This window comes from Mchenga conophoros, linkage group LG4, assembly GCF_057382185.1.
Source record: "Mchenga conophoros isolate Kocher_MC1m ecotype Shallow Benthic linkage group LG4, M_conophoros_male_GT1.1, whole genome shotgun sequence".
Classification (NCBI taxonomy): Eukaryota; Metazoa; Chordata; class Actinopteri; order Cichliformes; family Cichlidae; genus Mchenga; species Mchenga conophoros.
The window spans coordinates 33,228,793-33,253,052 of NC_140529.1; the positions used below are offsets into that span (position 1 = coordinate 33,228,793).

The 24,260-nt window shown below is 39.7% G+C and overlaps 1 protein-coding gene across 4 annotated transcripts in view; it reads right to left on the reverse strand.

The window, feature by feature from the left end:
* The window catches only part of asic2 (acid-sensing (proton-gated) ion channel 2), a 445,366-nt gene that overhangs the window by 125,099 nt on the left and 296,007 nt on the right, over window positions 1-24,260 (reverse strand). For 2 of the 4 annotated variants that reach the window (XM_085271938.1, XM_085271937.1), the window contains exon 1: window positions 834-3,933. The exons of the other annotated variants lie outside the window; for them this stretch is intronic. In XM_085271938.1, the coding sequence (XP_085128064.1) occupies window positions 834-1,526 (693 nt within the window). In that variant the 5' untranslated portion in view covers window positions 1,527-3,933. Of the gene's footprint in view, window positions 1-833; window positions 3,934-24,260 lie in introns of those variants that run through there. 4 annotated transcript variants of the gene reach the window in all.

Genomic DNA, 24,260 nt, shown 5'->3' on the forward strand with positions numbered 1-24,260 from the left:
GTTTTGTCTTGGTTCCTTTTTTATTGCAGTAAAAGCAGACAAAGCCACTAATGATGTCAAAAAATAAATACTAAAAGTCTAAACTAAAACCTAAAAAGTAAAATCCAAATATATTTAATTGTCACCAGTCGAAAAAAACAACTATAATTACGCTCACTATGGATTTGTTTAGATTTGTGTGCATTTCATACAGATACTTAATCCTTTCTCCTTCTGTTTCCAACACTGAGTACATAGTAGAAAAGGGAAAAAAAGTTTAAAACACAGCTTGAGCTTCAACATTTCCACAGAGAAAACATCTGCCATGGTTCAAACATGGCAAGGGAGCCCACGAGAGAGTGTGGGCACAGAAATCCACCAAACTCACATCCGCAGAGAAAAAGAAGATGAGTGATCAGACACAGAGGCAGTAAACTAACCTGGGGCAGTACTGTTAAAGAACATTTTTGATATGTAGGGGTCGTTTAATAGCCATTCTTGCCCACGAGCCGATAATTAGCCCATTTCATCTGTGTTAATGTATGATAATGGCTACTGTCATGCAACTTCCGAAACAAATCTTCTGAAAATGCATAAACTCATATCCCTTGGTTATTTTCTTGGCCAAGAGGTCTGGTGGTGATTTAATAAATGCAGAAAATGATGTTCAAACATTTCTATGATGACCAACAAAGTTTTAACAGCCAGTTATGCGTAAAACAGATTTTACAGTCTTGTGTATTCAGGCTGACTACCGCAAAAGACGAGTTGCTTCAGCATGATGCAAATATTATTTTAACTTTTATACTGCAGTTTACTGCTTTCAGAAAGAAAAACACAAGAAGCCGACTTACAGAAGAGAAGTTATGAGCTCCACATGGCTCTCCTCTATATTTGCAGGACAGAAGCATGTCATCCAGTTGGTGGCTCAGTCTGTCCATAAACTCCAGGTTGGTCCCTTCAAAGTTTCTGGGTGGGAGAAAGAGCCTGAAGTCTGACAGTTTCTTGAACCAGGTGCGACGGTCCTCCTGAAGCAAGTCCAAAACCATGGGTCTCACTGTCCGGTTAGCAAGCAGCAGGCCCAGCCAGTGGCCAGCAAAGTACAGGTCACTCTTGGTGAGTTTGTAGAGGCGGATAGGGTTATTGTTACAGATAGTGACTGTAGGGAAAGCCAGTTCTTTGGCCCATTCAGTGTGGACTCGCGTGTATGTGGGAAAGGAAAGCCAGTGGAGTAAGCGGTTGGAGGACCAGGATAAAAGCAACCCTACAGAGGTGCAGAGTGCCAGAAGCCAGAAGGCCCTGCGGCCCACAGAGCCACCAGGGACGCAAATATGCCGCAAACCGTGTAGGCGTGTCCTTGACAGCAGAGTGGAAGTGACCTGGGCCAGAGTTGGCTTCGGATGAAGCCGCTGACGGCCTTTTCTGATCATGGCCGGGGATCCCCTCCGGAGACAGCGCCCTTCCAAGGCCATCGCTGTCCACAGTGCTCCTAAAGCTGCGGGAAAGGCTTCATTTCCCAGCCAGGCCTCAAGGGCTGGGGCCCACATGTAGCTCCAGGATAAATCCACTACTGTAATCCACACATGGATATGCGTTGGCCCTAAAAAACACTACAGACCTATAGACTTTGAAGTGCATTGACACTGCATGCACACACACACAAAAAGTGACCTTACGAAAGCTGTGTGTTTTGAAGCTGCCTTTTCTTATTGGTGCAGGAGCTCTGTTGAACTGAGCAGCAGCTACTTGTTGGTCATTTCTCTTGGTCTCTCCATGTGAGAGTGCTCCAATCATCCAGCTCAGCAGGGACAGAAAAAAAAATCAGCTAGGCAAATGTGCTCCAAGCAAGGTGTCTTCTACATGAATGACTCCAGCATCCACGGCAGTTAGGGTGACAGTGAACAAGAGAGGATGAGACAGAGAGAGCGAAGGCAAGAGGAAGAGGGAGGGGAGGAGAGAGGGAGAGAAGAGGACAGAATACAAAATACCACGGGCTAAGTACAGAGGACAAAAAACAAATGAAAGAAGGGAAGGTAATTAAAATAATGAGATGACAGAGGACAGAATTGGTTGGTGTGGTGCAGTCCGCAAGAAGAGCCGTGTTCCAGCGCTGTGCTTTGTCTTCTTTTGGGTTAAGTATGTGTTTTTGAGCTTCACAGCTTTGCAGAAGCATTCATCAGCCAGAGGCAGCAATCACTTCCTTGTCACTATTAAGTATGTGGTTTAATTGAATTCGCAAAAGTCTACGATCCTCATTTTCTGGTCTCACTTTTGGTGCCTTTAGTTCTTTCTGATGTCACTGATCCGCTCCTCGTCTGTCCCTGAACTCTGTTTTAACCGGCGTTATTAGGTCCTGCAGGTAAACACGGGACAGCTTCATCTTGCAGCGGACCTGCTTCTCAGCAGCGCGGCCACAGTTAGAGACGTACCACAACACACTTTCACATGGAGAAGGAGGCACTCATGCACGTACACGGACAAACACTCACAGCGGTTTCCTGCGGGAAACCAGACCAGAGATAATCTGTTCTGTCACACTCACATCTCAACATCTCTCCCCCTTATCTGTCTCCTGTTATTCTTTCTTCTTCCCCCCTAGTTTTTTCTCCCCCACTCACAGACAGGATCTCTAATCTCAATATTCCCCTCATGTCTCCGCTCCTCCTTCTAAAAATACTCTCTCCAAATCAAATCCATCAACTTGCCCTCATGCTCCTCCTCCTCTTGTCTTTTATGTCAGTCAAGCCCCGTAAGCTCGACCTCCTGTCGGGCACCCCCCACCTCCTCCTCTTCTTCTTTTTCACTTTGTCCGAGCACTCCCTTGCTTTTCTTCCATCAGGAAAGGCTTCTGTGTGCGCTTTCCTCTCTCTGTGTCCTTGTCAGCTTCATCCAGCTCGCTCCCTCTCCCTGGTCTGAATGACTTCACTCCTCTCTGTGATCTCTCTTTTTTCTCCCCCTCTCTCTCTCGATGTCTCTCACGCTTTTGCTTCTCTGTTTTGCTCTGCTTTTCAGGCAGCTTGTCCCCCCATTGCTCTTCTTCTCCTCCTCCTGCGCCACAGCTCTGTCCACGCAGCCGGTGAGCCCGTCACTGATGAGAGCGCCTGTCTCTCTCTGTGCTAACTTGCGCTGTCCTTCGCCCCCCTCTGTTTGTCTGCTGCTGCTGCTGAGCCACACAGCCTCAGAGCGATGAGAGGCTGCTGTGTGCATGCAGTGCACAAAAGCCACGCGTAGAATCTCTTGTTCTCTGGGTTAATTTTTTTTTATCTCATTCTTTTTATTCCGGCAATAGAGATTTTAAATTTGTTTGGAAAAACTGGATTGGAATAAAATGGGTTATGCACTCTTTGCCGACTTTAGCTTTGGTCTTTTAGCACTTTGTCTAGTAAAGGGACCGTCTCCCCTCAGCTAAGGACCTGCTCATTGAGATTCACTGGATTTTTCTCTTAACTTTGACTTGAAATGGTCAACTAAACCTTAGACATTTTAGTCTAGCAAAATAATAAGCGAAAAGAAAATTATATATACACATTTTTCTTTTGATTAATTCCAAGCTGCTCTATTTCACGTACATTTGTCCTTGTTCCATAACCTGAGATCTAAACTCAGGTTAAGGAACAACCACTGATTTTTTTGTTATTTTTTTTAATATCTCAATAGCAAAATTGATATGACCCAAATAAACACTCTGGCAATGGTATGTTTAGTGCTATGAATTGAAAAAACTTTGTAAATCATTCATTTTTTACACATATTTTTCATTTTTAATTTATTTGGTTCTTTGTAAGTAGCGCTGGTGGCCTCTGTAGTTCTATAAAGACAACGACCTTAATACATACCAAGCGAGGCTGCATATTCAATTCTCTGAGAAAGCTCATTTTATTTTTCATAAAAGAGGCATAGTTCAGTCTTTGAGCGTGACCTTTGTGGCTCTGAGCAGAACAACCTTCCACACAACAAAATGTTATCTTATTACCTCGTTTCGGATGCAAACCCACCTTTTGTACCATTTTTTTTCCTTTTTTAATGGTGAAGGATTATTGCATTCCTGGTCTGCAAATATCACTTGCGCCAACAAGCACTCTCCGTTTAGGACAGTCAAGTTAAATAGCCTTCGTCAATACAAGTAAACAGACAGCTTCAGAGCCAACTCGCTGTAAGGGCTCTTGTTCACCGAGTCCTGCAATGCATGGTTTTGTAAAATTCAAGGTTTCACTCATTAACATTCAGTAATGTTCTTGTGCCAATTATAGAGGAGACCATTTTCTCCCTGTGTGATGAAGGCTATTTTTCCACTTCATTTTAATTTTTTAGATTGCTTCATTAAACTCCCCTAAGCTGCTCTCTGTTTCTACAGAAAAATGTAAAATAAAGCTCAGAATTTAAACCCGTCTGTATAATTTGTCAGAACCTGCAATGTGTGGTGGCTCTGAATAATTATCAGGATCTTAGATCATTTTTGTAGTAGTATATAATAAATGCCAGAGACCAAACTAATTAATATAAAACGGTTTCTTAACATCACGGGGTGAATATCGAACTCCGCGTGTGGGTTTGACATGATTTTGACTGGAACCGTGTTGCTTGTTGCCGTTCAGCTGAAAGTTCTCGAACGCTGCTTGACAACTTCTTGTGATCTCATCTTTGAATGCGTAATGATAAGACATTTTTTAACTTTGAACTATAGAGCCCACACATAAGTTTAAAGAAACATTTCAAGCTGTCAAGAGAAATTAGCACAGAAATCCAAACTGGCATGTGCTCGCATTTGCACACATAATGAAGCGCATCGTTCCCAAACAGCAAAACGTGCACTGTGAAAACGTTAAAACAGGTCCATGTATAATGCATAACCAGCAAAAATACAAAGAACAGGAACACAATGTGAAATCTGGAATGTCAAATGCGTGCATGTATAGATATTTCTTCTAACGCCTACTGTATGCTATGGTGGAATGCATAAGCACGCACACATTCACTGCCTACAGCTAGAGGCAGAGGCAGCCTTCCAGAGCTTGGATCCACAGGCTGAATAATTAGCTTGGAGCCATAAAGAGGGTTTCTCAGTCCAGCTATGCAGCCAGTGTAACGAACAGCTCAAAGGCTCAATATATCCAATTTGCAATTCTAAAACATAAGGGAAATCACAGATTAATTAGGGACACAGCCAGCCCAAACATCAGATACAATTAGACCGCATTGTATAGCTGCAGCATCGTGGCATGTGACTCCTATAAAATAATCCGGTATGTTTTAGTCAAATGCACCGTCACAAGATCAAAGGCCACATAGTGGCAAACTGGCAGCGAGAGCAGCTTGTAAATACAAACCACAATTAAACATTCATAGATTCATGTTAATGAGGCCTAGAATGTTTCAGAAGCCTGCATTAAACACTTAATAGTTAAACAGGAACTCTGCGAGGTTGTAGTTGATTCACAAGAGGGCAAGCTCCACGCTGGCCTTGTTGGTGAATGCACAGCTGAGGCTGTGTCAAGGGCAAGCAGGACACAGGAGGCAAAGAAAAACAGTATACATGCGCTGGGATGCCATTAATCAAAACCCCAGCTTAATTTAAAATGTTAGCGGTGGCAGGCGAAGCAATCAGTGGCTTTTTCTGAGCTGTTAGACTTTTCCAAACTAACGGCAGCAACACTTGTCATCAAGAGAAAAAAAGCTTAGCGGGCAGCTTCACTTTCCATCTTCCAGCTGGACCTAAAGCTTTTATTTTTTTAATACAAAGATAAGTCCCTGGGTAGCTACTGATTAAAACTTAAAGACTGATGTCTCATGATAGTAGCTCATTTAATCATTATTCCATCTAATAGTTGTTGTCAGGGTTCATAGAACCATCTAGAGATAGCTTCCTTTGTGATGTGACAGAGGTTTGGCTTGGTCTTGTCTATCATCTTCGAGTCTGTGTCAGGGATAACAACATGTTGAGGTGTGGCGCTCATTTGAGGCCAGAAAACTGGCTCCAGTGAAATCCTCAGCAAGTTCCCCATCAAAGAATTCATATACTCAAACAAAGGTAGTGAATGCTGCTGTGCTCATCAATTTAGCTTAATTGATTTAACCTTAAAACAGCTGCTGCCTTGCATTAACACAAAAAGTGTCTTTGATGTAGCTGATGCAGGCAGAACTGTCCTCCGGCATTCTTCTCCTGTAGAAGGCAGTCTCTTTGGTTTATAGCAACACCTGCTCTAGATATTTTTTGTGTGTAAAAATAAGCCAGACTAAACCTTTACTAAACATTTCTCTGTTATAGACCTTGGAGACACTTTCCAGAAGTTTTTCAGTGACTTATTCTTACATTTAGAATCACCCACTAAAATGCATTTTCTGTAAAACCTACACAGTGTTCACACCATTTTTATCCAAGCAGTCACTCTTTTTCTGTTAATCAAAAAGACTGACCTCATTAGTAGTCAAAATCTTATCAGTGTATTTTTAAGCAACATTTCTTTTGCTCTATAAAATTCTGAGGATTAAGCTAAATAAATCTGATATGTCTCGGTTTTCTTTACTTTGTTTGTTTAGATAAAGTATGTCACTCTGTACAAACTGCCTCCATGTGCAGCGGCTCAAAAGACAAATGCTGGTGAGACGCTTAAAAACAGTAAACCGAGACAAACAAAGGAGACTGTAGAGCTGAAAGGACGTGAGATAAGTGGCAGTTATCTGTGGATTTGTTACCAGTAGCAACACCTTCAGTAATCAGTTAACATGAATATTGATCACTGCCACTTTCAGCTACGAAATTCAGTCTTAGTGAAGAGGACTATAAATGCATAGGGGTGTTCAGACATATATACAAGTCACATATACAGGACTATAATTTTGTAGCTAAAAGTAATGTTTACTTTTTTCAGTGAACAGAATGAGATAAATAACTGGTATATTTTTGAAGTAAAACACAAATCAGCATGTTGCTTAATTGAACATAAGCAATCAGTCTGCTGTGCCAAATTCAGAAAAAACTGGTTCTACTCAAGACCGACTATTACAGAAGTTGCCCTTTGCACTCACCTGCATACTCATTTTGATTGAAAAGTCTGAGTCACATAGAGAATAATAGGGCTCATGGTGATCATCCTACCTGTAAACGGCGCAGCTGTCTGCTCTGTCGGAGCAGGAGGTGACATCACTCAAAGAAAGCCACCAAAAAAACAGTCTCAGCAAGAAAACAGTTAGCAGTGATGGAGATGCTGTAATTTAGCCTGCAGGCTGAAAAAGAAGCATCGTTTTTTGTGTTAAGAAAAAACCACAGGAGCTCTGTTGCACATAGTCAGAAAGATTTATTTTAAAACTAGCTTTCTATACTGCGAATGACTTCAGCAACTGTCTAAAAGCAGCTCAACTTGCACAGTAGGTGTTAAGTTGAGATTAAATAATGTTAAATTGCATGAAGCCCTAATGATATCTGTGGGATTGATAATAAAAACACACAATTGTAGTGCAAAAAGAATATTAAGAACACATTTAGAAACCTAAGAATAAAAACTGAGCACAGCTATTATTTAATCTGAATTTTGAACTCGTTTATTTTATTAAATGTACGTATTATATTTTTCTTTGTCAAAATTAGAGAGAAATAACTGAGGGTTACTAGCTCCTCGCCGGCTAATGAAAAGCAGATTTACTTCATTTTCTGCTAAATCAATAGAGGTGGAAGTGGAATGACTCCAGCCCTGATGGCTCGAGGGTGGCCTGGAGGAACCCACAACACCGGTGCTGTCGATCGCCCAACATTACAGAAGCAAACTGTGCTGAACATGATCACCTCTATTTTTATTAATTGTCAGTGGTTACAGAAACATAACGAGGCACAGCTCAATAAAAAGAGACCACTGATGTTAGGTTTCACCTGCTCGTTCAATATACTTATGCCACATCTGCTGCCACTGCTAAATGTTTTTAATTGATTCTCCGCATCATTAGGGAGTAGATTATGATGTTCCATATATCTTATATAACACATCAATTTGTCTGACTGATTTTGTTGCTCATTTTCAAAACCACAACTTATTTAAAATAAATCAGGAATTTTATAGCACATCATTAACATTGTACTCTTAGACTGCTGGAGTAAAGTGGACAGAATCTGACAAATCCTTCCACCTACATTACCAACAACCAAAGCTGACACCTGCAGCTTAGTCAGGCGTTCATATTTGTAATGCTAATAGTGGTTAATGAAGCCTCAAGTTGGTAAAGCTTCAAGTTGCTAAAGCCTCCAGCAGAGATGAGGTGTGTGGGACTGACCAAGACCTGTCAACAAACATCAGATATTATCCCCCCAGTATCCATAATTTTATACAGTCACTGAACCTCTTCGTAGTTGTTATTCAAACGGATCCTGTGCTACCTCCAAAATCAGCTTCTCGTTTGAGGACAAAGGGAGCAAGCCAGGCAAACACTATCCTTTTTTTTTCATCTGCTTCATGGTTGATTAGGTTTGTTTTCATGCTGCTGCTCTTTTTTATTAAACTACCACCACCTTTTTTGATTTAAAAATAGCGGGAAGCAGCTGCTTTAGATCTATCCTCACACCTGGCCCACATTTAGACAGAGCAGAAGGACATTTAAAATCTGACGAGCAAGTAGTTACAACAAAAAAGGGGACGGTGCTTAAAATGTGGGCGCGCACACATCTCAATGAATGTCCCAGTTTTAATAACCCCAAAACTGGTGTGTCATTCATCCAGCTGGACTCCAGTCCCCCTGTCCACTTCCTGCTGTGACAAAACAAATTTCCCACGTGTGGGACTAATAAAGGTTATCTTATCTTATCTTATCTTATGATTACACAATCAGCTTCAGTTACACTTAGAATTTTCCCCAACTGACACTAGCTAAACACTGTCTGACAGGTTGGCAGCATCCCAGCTCCACTCTGCAAACACACTCCTAACCTTTATGGCTCCCTGCGGCCATCCACACACTTTGATAACCCCGGCCATGATTCAGTCTGCACACCAAAGAATCAACAGAAAACAATTGATGTCTTACCCTGGGATAAACTTAACACTAAAAGCATTCCTGTTTCCATAATTGTTGGAGCATTGCTGGAAATTGAATTAAATGCAAAAAGACATAATGTGCAAGTCATTGAAATTCTATATTCAACTGAATTTTGTACAGTTTGTTTTTATAATGCATTAAAATAAATTGGTTAGCAGTGGTAAATGGACTGATTCTTATATAGCGCTTTTCTACTCTCCCGGAGTACTCAAAGCACTCTAGTGGTTTGACATTGTCTTGCAGAAATAAGCAAGGCCTTTCTTAAAGACAATTATGTGACATCATGTTACTCAAGCCTGTCCACAAAGCTACATGATGCCTCTTCTCTTTAATTTGCATGATATGGTACTCTTGATTTTCAAACAGACTTTCAGATTTTGTGTATCCAGATGGCAATGGCAGCATTACTGGCTCTTGTTTGGGTGCTGGTAGAGTTCTGACTTGCATTTGTGAACAATCTTTGCTCACTGAACATAAACACACATTTTCAGAAGTGTTACTGAAACATTGCTGTGAGCCATTTAAGAATTGTGATTTATTTATTTAATTTTATGCATTTTTTAAGGAGTTCTTAGAGGTATTAGCTAGTAGATCATGCTCATTCAGCACTGGAGTTTTCCCTTATAGATAATTGTCTGGAACTGTTACTATCGGTTACTACAATATGATAGTATCTAGAGATTATCAAGTTTATGATGGAAATATTTTCCTACACAAGCTTAAAAAAGAAGAACCAATTCTTATCTTTACTTCTGAAAGACTGAGATACTCTGGTATACTGTACTCAGTTCTGATACCGACACAGTTGACTTTTTCACAACTTTTCCACTCTTTTGTTGTATAGGGCGTGAACGGTTATATAACACTGCCCAGACCTGTTGGTAGAAATAGTAATGGGGGTAACTTTAGGTCAGTGAAATCTAATTTACAATGTTTGTTTCTGCCATAACACTTATTGAGCACCAACTGCTGGCTGTTATGCAATAAGCAAACTATTTTAATTCTACCTTTTTACAAAATGAGGGTACTTAAATTTGCATTATTTGCATCGAAACTACAAGTGAAATCAGCAAGTCTAGCTGGGTTCTACAATGGGTTTGTCCGTTTTTCCCCAGTTATACTCACTTTGAAAGTTACCCATAAATCAACACTTAAACTTTGCATGTCACGTATTTTTCCAGGTGAAATTACTTTGTTGTTTTTTTTTCAAGGTAATACAGTCCATAAGCACAAACTGAATTAATAAAGTAACACTATCATGAAAATAGGCAAAGTCTCTGAAGGCAGTCACAAATATGTGCAACAAATAAAGCTAAAACTTTTCTCTTTCTTGCTTCGGGCAACTAGCAAACATTAAAAACTCTCACCATGCATGCTCACAGCTTCTTGAGTGTGTCAGACTGTGACTTGGTAGTTATCAGCTTGCTCTTGTACAGCTGGTAAACATTAGCATGTTGGTCCTTTGAGCTCAGACAGCTGATTGATCATGAGAGAAATCACTCTGCTGCACATTTAAGATGGCTGGGAAGACAGAATCTGCAGCTTTGACACATAAAAATCTTGTTAAATCAAGAATTGAATTTCCAGCTGTTTTTTTCTCTTCTGATTGGCAGGATTTCATAAAGTACACCAAAAGCAAAGTTTCACTTGTGTCACTATAGGTCCCGGACCTCACCTACCCCCTGCAAAAAAAGAAAAAAAAAGTCCATCATGTTTACGTACAATTAGCATCCAGGTGCAAATGTATCATTCCCTTACTAATGATACAAGTCTCACTGCAGCTTTGCTTGCCGTCTCTCTCTTCATTTTTTTCTGATCATTTTTCTTACAACAGGATTTGTTCCAGGGTTTCCATGGTAACACTCGCTACAGCTTAACTAACAGAATGACCAAAGACTGAACGTGGCAACACTCGGGGTTAAGGATCTACGTTTTTCACCTTTACTAAAAATAAAGCCAATTAAATTTAAAATGAACCCATCCTAGTCTAGGATCTTAATAACAACAGAAAGGATAAAGAAAATCTCTGTTAGGGAATTGAAAGCTCAGAGCCGAGAATGCCACAACAGTTCCAGCTAATGATGCCATTAGTGCTTTGGAGCACCACAATCAATCAGAGAAGTGATTAGCATGAGCATGTACAGAGTCGGGCCATTAGTCAAATGGGCCGTGTATAACCTTCAAGACATCGAGTCATCCGACATGCTTACACCTGCACACTAGAAAAAAAAGGTGCATCACAGGGCAAACAAAAAACATACAAATAGCCTTTATTAATACATGTTAAAAAGTATACTTATGTTGAGAGGGGTGTTGTGTTTCCATGGTAATTTTAGAGCGAAACAAAACGAGATCCAAATTTAGTCAAAGATTAAGTATGTAGGTAAGGTACCGCAGAGCTGTCTGACCTGAGCAGTAGAAGCAAAGTTTACTTTTTAAGCGAGATGGATTAATGGTCTACCTCTGAATGCATTCTGTTGCATAATAAATGGAAATGAAAAATGTTTCAGGCAGATGATTTAATGGAAAAACAGCAAACGCCGAGCTGACACTGAGCCAGGCCAGATGAGGGTGCTGAGGTGAAGCAAGAGAGAAAACACAGAGGGCAGTCAACGCTTTTGTTAAAATGCAGCCATGGAAATCCATCTGTCCTTATCTCCATAACGTATGTCAAAATAACAACGATGTCTCTGAAGTGATTCGTTTTGTGCAACTTTGAGCAAAACGTCATCTGGATTTAAAGTGAGTGGAAGTGTTCGGCAGATGTAGCAGACGTGGCAGTGACTGATGGTTAAAAGATTTAGTTAATTTTGATCAAATGCGACACTAATTTATTTCAGAATATGCAAAGAATTGTCAAACACTGATACTTCATAATTAATGCAATTTTAATGACGCAGGGATTTATGAGAGTCGGGGAGATGGCATATGCCAAAGTCATTTAGGGAGTTGATGACTTTATGTTAACCCCAAGTTAATTTATTCAGAGCTTCGTATTTCTAGGTCGAGTCTACCTTAAGAGCTACAGGTTTATGCACGGAGGGACAAAGCACAAGCAGACAGGGAAGAAAATATGAACAGCTTGGATATACTGGCACTGCATGTATTATTTATTTATTTTTTTTCACACTTCAACACAAGAGAACAAGAAGAATGTGTCTGAATAAAATAATCAAAAATCTTTTGTAAGCAGCGAGTGAGGAGAATATTTAAAGAAACAATCGAAGCACAGTTTGATGAGAAAATCCTGGTGCTGCTCAGTTTTCTCTCATTTATGAACTTCAACCAATGTTGAATAGCGGTATTATATTTGTATTGTAGAGATCGATTTTCACAACTGTAATGAATACAAATCACCACTAAATTAGCACCTTTATATCTCACCTGGCTACAGGGCGACGCTCAGCATTATTAGTTGCAGTATCCACAATAACGCATTTAATGACTGAAAATGAAATGAATGAAAAAGATGTTAAGAAAAAAGTAATTAGATATTGCAAATAAAATCCATTTGGTATGATTCAATACCCACTCCGGGTCGGGGATGAGTTCCTGCCCCAAGTGGAGGAGTTCAAGTATCTCGGGGTCTTGTTCGCGAGTGATGGGAGAAGGGAGCCGGAGATCGACAGACGGATTGGGGCTGCAGCTGCAGTAATGCGGACGCTGCACCGGTCCGTCGTGGTGAAGAGGGAGCTGAGTGTAAAAGCGAAGCTCTCAATTTACCGGTCGATCTACGTCCCTACCCTCACCTATGGCCACGAGCTGTGGGTAGTGACCGAAAGAACGAGATCGTGGATACAAGTGGCAGAAATGAGCTTCGTCCGAAGGGTGGCTGGCCCTTAGAGATAGGGTGAGAAGTTCGGCCATCCGGGAGGGGCTCAGAGTAGAGCAGCTGCTGCTCCACATCGAAAGGAGCCAGCTGAGGTGGTTCGGGCATCTGACAAGGATGCCCCCTGGGCGCCTCCTGGGTGAGGTGTTCCAGGCATGTCCCACCGGGAGGAGGCCCCGGGGCAGACCCAGGACACGCTGGAGAGATTATATCTCTCGGCTGGCCCGGGAACGCCTTGGTATTCCCCCGGATAAGCTGGAGGAGGTGGCTGGGGAGAGGGAGGTCTGGGCCTCTTTGCTTAGGCTGCTGCCCCCGCGACCCGGCCCCGGACAAAGCGGATGAAAATGGATGGATGGATGATTCAATAAGACCCACATCATAACAGATAAAATGGGGAAAAAACCCACACACACTTTTTCTCTCTGTCTTGAAATTGCAGATCAATAAGAAAAAATTATGTTATTACATCTTCACTGTACCTCTAATTTGTCTTAATTCCTGTGATTTATTGGGGCTACTTGATTATGACAAAAATCATTTAGTTTAGAGAAGCTTGGTCAAGACAGATCTCAATTACTTCACACGATTGCTCATAATTTATTGAGCTTTTTGCTATTCTACATGTTCACCTATTAAACGCTTGTGACGTTCATTTCTTTTAGATGGGTCCTTTTGAACAAAGGGCTCTTTTACCTGCATCTTTGGGTGAAACTGAGTAAACTAAGACTGAGCTTAAGCTTTAAAGAAGGAGCCAAAACACTGCACTCGATTTATATTCAACATAATATAAAATAAGTGTTTCACAGAAAAAAAAAAACCAAGTAAATGCAAAAAGTTGTTTCTCTGTAAGGAAAATCTTGTAATCATAATATGTTGAATTCATATTGTGATCAAGCGTTAACAGTTACCCAAGATTAAAAAGACTCACAGTTTCTTAACTTAATATAAATCCTAGAATTCCTCTTTATGATCAGTCCTGTCATTACATCTTCACACGCTCAACATTAATACTAGGTGTGCTGTTCCTTAGCAACTCAAACTAGGGCCAAACATCAAAGAAATAACATCCCTTCTCTTTCCATGCCATAGCTTATTAACCAGCAGGTAGTTTAGAGCATATAAGCTATTTTGAATCAAAGTGCACAGCAGAGGCAGCAGTGTAGCTGGAACTGAAAATCTAACACCGTCATCAGCATCAGTAAAAATACCCTCAGCAAGATTCCACTCTTTGATTTAACTGTGAAAATTATTTTAGTGAACTTTGTGGCCAAACTATAAAAACAGGCAGGCAAGTCATCGTTTTCCTCCCAGATCAGAGTAAATTTACACCCAGCATTCAAGTTTTCTGTTTCACTCCAATACTGTATCTCCTGAGAATGTATGTCTGATGAGTCTCACAACAGTACAAGAACCTTGCAGCTTTCAAATTTGCTGGCTGAGCTGCAAAGATAATACCCAGGATCAAAACTCCTCACACTTGTCAACAGTGGATGCTTCTCAGGGAGATGGAGGAAGGACGGAAAGTATGAGAACTGTGGAAGACATTCAGTAGGAAGCCTGCTTCCAGCTGTTTCCCTAAGGTAACATTGACCCTTCTGAGAATCTGCTTTTAGCGGCGCGCAGGAAGAAGACTGCCCTGGCACAGCACTGTAAGTCCTCCCATGAATTAAAGATGAGCTCAAGTTATTCTTCTGGCTTGAACTGACTGGAACAGATTTACAATTTGCATTTTATTTGAAAAGAACATAACCATCACATTCTTTCATTTCAGGATCATATGTGACACATCTATGGTCAGTTTTCCAGGTTGCTCGGGAGATGATGGAGGCAGCATTTCAGAAATAACGGTTAACTGTGTTTGTGTGAAATGTGTTATTTCAAGGCTGGGCAACGCTCAGAAAAAAGGGATCTTAACGTGAAAGATGAAACCACGTGAAAAGAAATTAAATCTAATTATTATTTTATTAAGTAAAGGTTTGTGATGCAGAACATCATTTTAAAAATGACTGAAAATGTTATATTTATATTTGTGAAAAACACTTTCTTTTTGTTTGTAACTTTCTTACAGAACTTGTGCATCAAACTTAGACTTGTTAATTCAGGATTTTCTTCCTAGCCACATTCTTGTTATGCCAAAACATAACAAGTGAAAAACATAAACATGTGACAGTGAGCTGAAGAAAGGTGCTGCCGTCTCCCCGATGCAAGTGTGCAAACATCTCTGCTGAAAGGTTGATGCATTTGAAGCCTGTAGACGATATCATGAAGACAGATGTGGTACACAGTACAGCTGTGCTTTAATCTAAACACAAACATCAGCCTCACAATGAAAACGTCAACATGCTGTTGTTAAGTGGGTATAATGTTTGCCATCTCAGTTTACTGTGGTTGTATTTTTAATCCACTACATTACAACAATACTAATTTGATGATGATGGCAGTGTTCATTCAGGTGATTGTCCAACTTTATAGGATTCTTCCCCGGAACACCGTGGGTATGAAACTTCAAGAAAATCTAGACAATCATTATTGATCAATGATAAATAATTTAAACTTTTTCTTCTTTTCTTCTCCTTCCGGCTGCCCCATTAGGGCTCTGCATTGTGTGTGCATTCATCTGCCTCCATCCCACCCTATTCCTACCATCCTCCTCTGTCACAGCAACCCTCTGGACTTCTTTACTGCATCCTTGAATCTTCTCTGTGGTCTTTGTTTTCCTCTACTTTCTGGCAGATCCATCTTCTACCTCCATTGCCCAGTATATCTACCATCCAGAGGAACGACCTCCTTCTAAACGTCAGTAAGACAAAGGAGCTGATAGTGGACTTCAGCACTAAGCAGGAGAGGAACTACCAGACCCCCATCATCAACGAGTGCCCAGTGGAGAGAGTGGACAGCTTCAAATACCTCGGAGTTCACATCACGCAGGACCTGTCATGGTCCTGTCACATCAACACCGTGGTGAAAAAGGCCCGACAGCGTCTCTACCACCTCAGACGCTTGAGAGACTTCCAACTGCCCTCCAAGGTGCTCAGGAACTTTTACTCGTGCACCATAGAGAGCATCCTGGCGGGAAACATCTTAACCTGGTTCGGGAACAGCACCATGCAGGACAGACGAGCTCTACAGAGGGTTGTGCGGTCAGCTGAGCGCACCATCCGCTCCGAGCTCCCTGACCTGCACTCAATCTACAGCAGGCGGTGCTGGACCAAGGCCAGGAAGATCGTGAAGGACCTCAGCCATCCCAACAACAGACTGTTCTCTCTGCTGAGGTCAGGAAAGCGATTCCGCTCCCTGAAGACCAACACAGAGAGACTGAGGAGGAGCTTCTTCCCGCAGGCGATACGGTCTCTCAATCACACCACCACACAGTACTGACCCACACATATGGTTCTTACACACACACTGGACTTTCTGGACTTTGGTTTTGCACAACACTGGTCACTATATTCTTCATTTCCAGTTAATACTTGTACAGCTGCTGTTATTGTGTATATATTTATTTATATTTAGATTTCTTCATACATTCTTATATAGTTCTATATTGTGTATTTTGTTGTACAGTTATTTTATTTTCAACTTTAATTTATATATTTTATCTTATTCTTCCCAGTTAAATTTACCCTTCATTCTAATTTGTGTTGTACAGTTATTTCATTTTTAACCTTAATTTATATTTTATTCCTTCCTAGTTAAATTTACCCTTTTTAATTTTTCATATTTATTTCCTATCTTATTCATAGCCTTTCCTTTTTTGTTTTCTTTAGGTCACAAGCAGTTGTCCAAGCATTTCACTACATATCGTACTGTGTATGACTGTGTACGTGACAAATAAAATTTGAATTTGAAAAATCCCTCTGATATACCCATTTCTAATCTTGTCCATCCCAGTCCCTCCCAATGAAAATCGTAACATCTTCAACTCTGCCACCTCAACATCATAGCAGGTCTCACTAGCATCTTGTAGACATCCTCTTTCACTCTTGCTGCTATCCTTCTGTTATTAATCACTCCTGACACTCATCTACACCCACTCCATTCTGCCTACACTCTTCTTCACCTCTCTTGTGCTCAGTCCATTGGTTTGAATGGTTGATCTCAGGTCATCAGCACGAGCCTCCTTCTCATTCATAAGCATGTATTCTGTCTTGCTTAGAAGAAGCTCCAGCATGACCTCCCCTGTCAGCCTATCTATCTTAAATACAAATGAAACACATTTTTTTAGTCATATAAGCCTGCACTAAGTGAAGGACAGTCTAGAGCTGTTACAATATTGTGCAAAAACTGTTTATTAATGTAATTAAGCATATAAGCTGATGGATTAGAAATGCTTAAAACATGTTAGATATAGTGTGACTCCAAAGAGCAGCAGGTTAACATGACCTCAAAAGCCACTCACACAATGAGCCATTATTTTTCAGGTAGAGGCCTGTGATTGTAAAGTAAAAAGTACATTATCTGGCAGCAGCTCTTACCAAAGTTCAGTGCTTCTCACAAGAGAAGTGAGAAAAACTGCTCTAATCTAGAACTTGTTCTTTAGACCTAAAGAACATCAAAAGTTATTTCAGGTCAGTGCTGGTAAACTGAATGTCTTTTTATATTTTTATCTCTTTTCTTTTCTTTCTGTTTTTAATATCCACACCTGGTTGAGTAAAAAGGAAAGAGCGTCTGAAAGAAACGTGTGGCTGTGCACTCCAAACAGTGTCCAGCCAGATTATTTGTTATGCTGACAGTGAAGGCACCTTGCAAACCTATGAGCTGGCAAACTCTCTCAGCACACTCAATTCAGAGTATAGCAGCGGCAACAACCTTGCTGCTTAAGCCAGGAAAAGCAGCCCACTCCAATGTGACCATCTATAAATTGGGATCTATTGTAGGGCATCATGTCCCTGTCACATTGTATGCATGTGTGGCTTGCACACACATTCAAAAGCTGTTATATATAATGCCTATATGTGGGATGTGTAGATATTTTGGGGCATGATCTGCTTGACAATGCTTAACCTAAAGAATTCTGATAACTGTTCTTCTGTGTCCTCTTCTGCTTCTTCACTACCTTATGAAAATCCCTCGAGGTGGAAAATCTTTCAGCTAGCTATATCAGTATCTTCAGCAACAGCTACATGCTGATGCTCACAATAAGGGACACATAATCAATATCAACTGCACATCTTGATATATGGAGAAGAATGCAATGTACACACATGCCTCTTACAGAAAAGTCTGTGTGAAGCATGAATAGCTGTGTGTAAACACATCATTATCTTCTCCAAACACATACAGTGAAAGAACAGGGATTTGTTAGAAGCAGTACACAACTCTCAGGGCAACACGGAAATATACCAGGTAGATGTGAAATATATAGAAACTATTTCTTTTTTATTTCCTTTTATTGTATTTAACCTTATAGCCTTTACATGTAGTCATCCCTCTCATGTTGTCTTTACTCTTGCAAATACAGGTGATGGAGTTTAACTTGTAAAGGTCAGAGATGTTGAGACAAAGCATTAAGGAGATTTGTTGAAGGGCACCTGTATTAGGTTTACACCAGTGTGTGGCCTTTTTAGGTTAAAAATAGAAACTGTAAGAACAACAAAGACCTCGATGTTTTGGCACTTCATATTTAGTGACCTTTTTATCTAAAAAGCTTTGGGTGTTTGGTGTATTACTGCAACACTGTCTGAGCAAATGATTATCTTTTTATATAAGTGTGATTAAAGTCAAACAGTAAGTCTGTGTAGGGTTATTCCATTAGGTACGTGGCATAAAACACTGCAGGAGGGGGAACAACTGAAAACACTCAAGTTACAAAACGTCTGACATTTAATACGAAAGGTTTTTGCTGAGTACCAAACAATTATTTTTCAGATGACTCCATCCACTGTTTGTATAACTGCAATGGAGGTGAAGAGGAGACACGTTTTTCACTCATTGTCACACATCAGGAATTTTTTTCCTCTGTGGCAGTAAAATGCTGTCAGAAGCTCCCATAGATTCAAACAGGCATTCAAACACTTTAGACTTTGAAGGTTAAAAGAGACAATGCAAACAGACATTAAAAAAGTCAAACTAAGTAGCAACAAAAGACTTAGCTAGAATTAGCGCGTTCAGCCTAGATATTCTCAAAAAATGAAAGTACGATGAAAAATAGCATAAGAACTAAAATTGACATAGAAAATGATAATTTTGCACATAATTCAGAGGAGTGGTCTTTCCTATATAGAGCTTCAGAACAACACGGAAGTTTGCCAGGCATATAAAAGACACAGAAGCCATTTCTTTTTTTAAATCTTGGCAAGGACTGGTACGTTAAAGATGCAGCTATAGTTATTAAAAGCTTCATCGTCACAGTGAGGATTCGTTAGGAGTCGGCACAATTGCAAGCAGAACACTAACAGTAAAAACTACAAGTACTGTAAGTATTAATTGTAACCAAAAGAAGAGTGGCACAGAATGACCAGAGACAAAATACAGATTACACAAACATTAATTATCAAGGTTGTTCCTTTATTCTAAATGGGTATTAAATGAAGCAATGCTGCTGCTCTATGTTTTTGAACAACAAGCTTAATGGACCCTAAGAACATGCTATTAGGGTCACTATTAAAAACAGCAGTTTAACGGCATCACCCGGTGAATAAGTATCTGTACTGCGATGATACTGTAAAGAAATAATGTTGAAATAATGATCTTTGAAGAGAGCTGGACCTCGAGGTTTTACATGAACGAGTGCACTGACAACTGTTAGCAGAAAGCATTGCATGTCTTTCTGCACAATTTTAGCTTTGCAACACGTTGGAATAACACCAAGCAGGAGAGGAACGCACTGTGATTTAGAAACAATACTGAAGTGCAACATGCCCCAAAACAGCAAATACATCTCATCAGCATCTAAACAGGCACGGAGTTTTGAAGCTGCTGTCTGTTTAATAGCAGGATGCACATGATAAACTGCTCTACAGGATCTGATTTCTGATCAATTGCTTGAGTGCTGATGTTTTCACAGGAAAATACTGATAGAAAGTTTAACCCATCACTCATGTGCTTGTCTTGTAAAATGTCTACAGAACACAGAGGCAGAATTTTGTTCCCCAACACATATTGATGGTTTGGCAGGAACTCTGGTCCAGTCTAAATGGGCTGAAATCGTCCACTCCTTCACTGTTGCAATGGTAGTATGCAAATGCGACTATAAGGCTGTCAGTCCTGAGACTGGTCACCACTGGGAATGGGAGTCTTGCTGAGTTTGGTTAATTTGCTAAATTATTGAATTGCAGGCCTTGGAAGTTTAATAAAAAGCTCATAAATACAACCATTGATGTGAAAAAAGGTTTATTTGCATGAGCCAATATTTGATTGCACAGTGTGAGAAATACTATGTGATGACCACAGCATCAAGTCGAAATCTTTTAACTAGGGTTTCATGGATTGTAAGTGGGGCTTGTCACCTAAGGGAAAGTTCAAGGATGCTTTTGCTCCCCTACAGATTTGTTTAAATGTAGGTGATGATAGTTATTGTTGATGGACTTGTCAAACAGCTGCAGTTATTTTGAAATGGTGAAAAATACTGCATTCCACCAGTCTTGATAAATAAACGTGCTTTCTGACTTTAGAAATACACCATGCACAGCCACAAACTCTCCAGTTGTAGTAAGTTATTCTTACTCTCAGCTGCCCATATTTCAATCTGTTTGATGATAAAAAATCACCGAGTGCTGCCGTACCACGACCAAAGAGCGGACTATGAACTGTAAAATCTTTCTGACAGACGGCCTGATATTTTATAGCAGAACACACAGACAAGCTTACAGATAAAAATATTCACAGCAAAGCTTGACTTACGAAAATGTTGGTTAAAGCTATTACGACCTATCCTATGGATAGTATGATGTAATATTTTTGGATTTTAACCTCATGAAAAAACAATGAAGAGAAATCCCTTCAATGATTTTATCACAAAATAATATTCAAAGAAAGAAATGTATTGAAGGGCATGTTGGTGCACATATAATCATATGTGCTATTTATTAGAATTCCCTCTTGTCAGAAAATGACAAATATTCAAACATGCTCGGGAAATACAAATTTGAAAGTATTGGGGAAACATAAATGTCTCAAGGATATACTGCTGCAAGCATTTGATCCAGACTTATTATGTACAGTGGACACATTGTACATAATAACACAGCTGATGCTGACATATCAGTACACAACTTCATCACTAAATGACCTTGAAGGTGGCTCTGGATTTAAAATGGACAAGTTAAAAAATTAGCACAAATGGAGCTATTGGCAAGATCTCAGAGGTAGTGATTGGGATGGTACACAAACACTAAAACTGAAAACTAGTAATAAATTATTATTATTATCAGACATGGTGGCACAGTGGACATGTGGTTAGTGGCGTGAGGTTAAATGGTTATTTTAAACTTGTTGTAGGTGTGAATGTGAGAGTGAATGGTTATCCGTCTCGCCCTGTTAGCCCTTTGACAGACTGGCAACCTGTCCAGAGAGTACCCCGCCTCTTTTCCACCATAGCAGCTTGAATAGGCTCCACCTTCACTGAATTAAATAAGCGGAAAAAAGTGGTTGGGGTTATTATTATTATTATTACCAAATGGTGTTTAATGGGTCCCTTTATCATAAAAAATGTCCCTTAATTTGCCCCATTACAGACCTCATTTTCATTTGTTTCCAAGAACTTCACACACAATTTTATTATTCTTTCAGTAGGTCTTTGTTTGCACATTTCTCTTTTACCAGTTTAACATGTGCTAGTTTGCAATGTCCATCCATTCATCCATCCACTTTCAGACACCTACACATCCCTTTCTTCAATCACATCCTCCAGCTCCTGGTGTTTCCAAGGGGACACGTCAATGTGAAGGCGTAGCAACTCTACTCTTAACTCCCTTTAATGTACAAACCAACAGTTTTTAATGTATTTTGCTAGTTTTGTTGTTTATTAGCAATCGTCAAAAAGCTTATAGATACAGTAGCACCATGTCCCACTTCTGTTAAATCAAGGGAAGATGTACATTTGAAGATGAGGACAAAAAAACAATTATTCTTTTAATTTTTTTCTATCAATGACTGAAAATTCAAGACTCATGTTGAAATAGAAGCACTGAGATGGGGAGGTCAAGTGCCAGTTTTATCAGAATCCTTTGCAATAACATCGCATACAGTGCCATCACAAAAAAACAAAAACAAATGCTAGCTTCACTCAGATGCTTTACTCACCTTCATCTCATCAAAGTTGATTTGTGAAGATGGGGAGTACAAAAAAAGAAATCAGTTTCACTTGCCAATTTAGCTTCAAAAGGCATTTCCTGCATTTTCTGAATTGCAGCAACACAAACATTAACTAGAAAGTGCATTTTCTGAAGAAACTGCAGTGTGAATGCTTGAATCTGAATGTATGCACTGAAATGAATTAATTGCTGAATTTTGAGTTAAAAATATTGAATGAGATAAAAAAACAAAAAAAAAAAAACAAACGAATTTAACCTGAAAACAAAAGTCCTGAACTGCTAAAAGCTGAAGGTTACACAGAAGAAGAAGTTGGAAAAAAGCTGAAAATGTTTTAATTGTAAATTAGAAAAACCTAAGAAATGAGAAAAGAACATTTAGAGTCAGAAAACATCTGAAAGAATATTAAAAGGTCATATTCTTTGAATCACTGAATGACTCAAATGTGATCCCTCCACTTGGATCCACACAGTTTAAAAAGTTTACATCTCTGAGCTTTGAAAGACAAGATGTTGGAAAGAGAACAACGATGGCGACGTTTTGAGGGTAAAATGATGGCTTTAACACTGTGGACACAGCAGCAGTTGAAAGAGAAGTGTTTAAGATGAATCTTGGCAGAGTGAGAGAGAGAGCTCGTTAAGCAGGCAGGTGTGAGCCTGGTTGCTATAGTGACCGCACCCAATGGCTCCATACACACGACACAGACATGCACCTCACTTTTGCTGCTTAAAATGAACAGAAAAGTCAGGCCGAAACAAATCGTTCCCAAATGAAAAGTATAGGTCGTATTGACGAAATTCTTTCACCGTGAGCGGCAGCAATGTCTAGTCTACCTAATTCTCAGTTTTCATGCCTGTGGAGTTTATTATATGGACGTGGTGACAGTGTAAAAACACCATGCTCTTCTGATTTTCAAACCAACCTTCTGAGCCGTTTTAACATTAGAGTCTATGGAAGAGTTGGAGGGAGGAGGCTGTGCATTGGTGACATTTACGAAAGAACCATAACACCTAGGACAATAGTAAACACATTGGATGAAAGAGGACAGCGATGGCTACGTTTTGAGGGTAAAATCATACCTGTAGAGCAAACGCTGCGGACACAGCAGCAGTTTTAAAAAAGATTTTAAGATTAATTTTTTTGCTCCTCTCACTCTAGCAGTTGAGCTGCCTCACTCTAGCCCCAACATTCCGTCCCATACACACCCATTATAAACTCTGAAACGGGTGAAAAAACATCATGAAACTTAAACTGGAACTGAAGAAAAAGTATAATAGATATTGAAAAGATAAATACAAGTTGAATAGTTGAATGTCTTGTCTTCGTTTTAAAGTTTGAATGGTGGCTCTATGTCAACGTATGTTGAAGTAGTAAGAGTTTAAAAATGAGTAAGTTGAATGAGGATTTGAAGGGTCTCCCCATTGAAATACATGGGAAATTTTTGTTGAAAAAAGTTGAATAAAATTAAAAATATAAATGTTAAAAATGAGAAAAATAGAAGCAGTCATGTCCAAAAGAATAGGAATCTAACGGTGTTTGAATGGTTTTTCTAAGTTGAACGGTTTTGAAGGAGTAGGCTTTCAAAAAACGTACGGAATAGATAATAATAAAATAGAACTAGAAAGTGCATTTTCTGAAGAAACTGCAGTGTGAATGCTTGAATCTGAATGTATGCACTGAAATGAATTAATTGCTGAATTTTGAGTTAAAAATATTGAATGAGATTAAAAAACAAACAAAAAAAAACAACGAATTTAACCTGAAAACAAAGGTGCTGAACTGCTAAAAGCTGAAGGTTACACAGAAGGAGGAGTTGGAAAAAAACTGAAAATGTTTTAAATGTAAATTAGAAAACCCTAAGAAATGAGAAAAGAACATTTAGAGTCAGAAAACATCTGAATGAATATTAAAAGGTCATATTCTTTGAATCACTGAATGACTCAAATGTGATCCCTCCACTTTGATCCACACAGTTTAAAAAGTTTAAATGCCTGAGCTTTGAAAGATACGGTGTTGGAAAGAGAACAATAATGGCGACAATTTGAGGGTAAAATGATGGCTGTAACACTGTGGACACAGCAGCAGTTGAAAGAGAAGTGCTTAAGATGAATCTTGGTACAGTGGCAGGCAGAGCTCGTTAAGCAGGCAGGTGTGAGCCTGGTTGCTATAGTGACCGCAC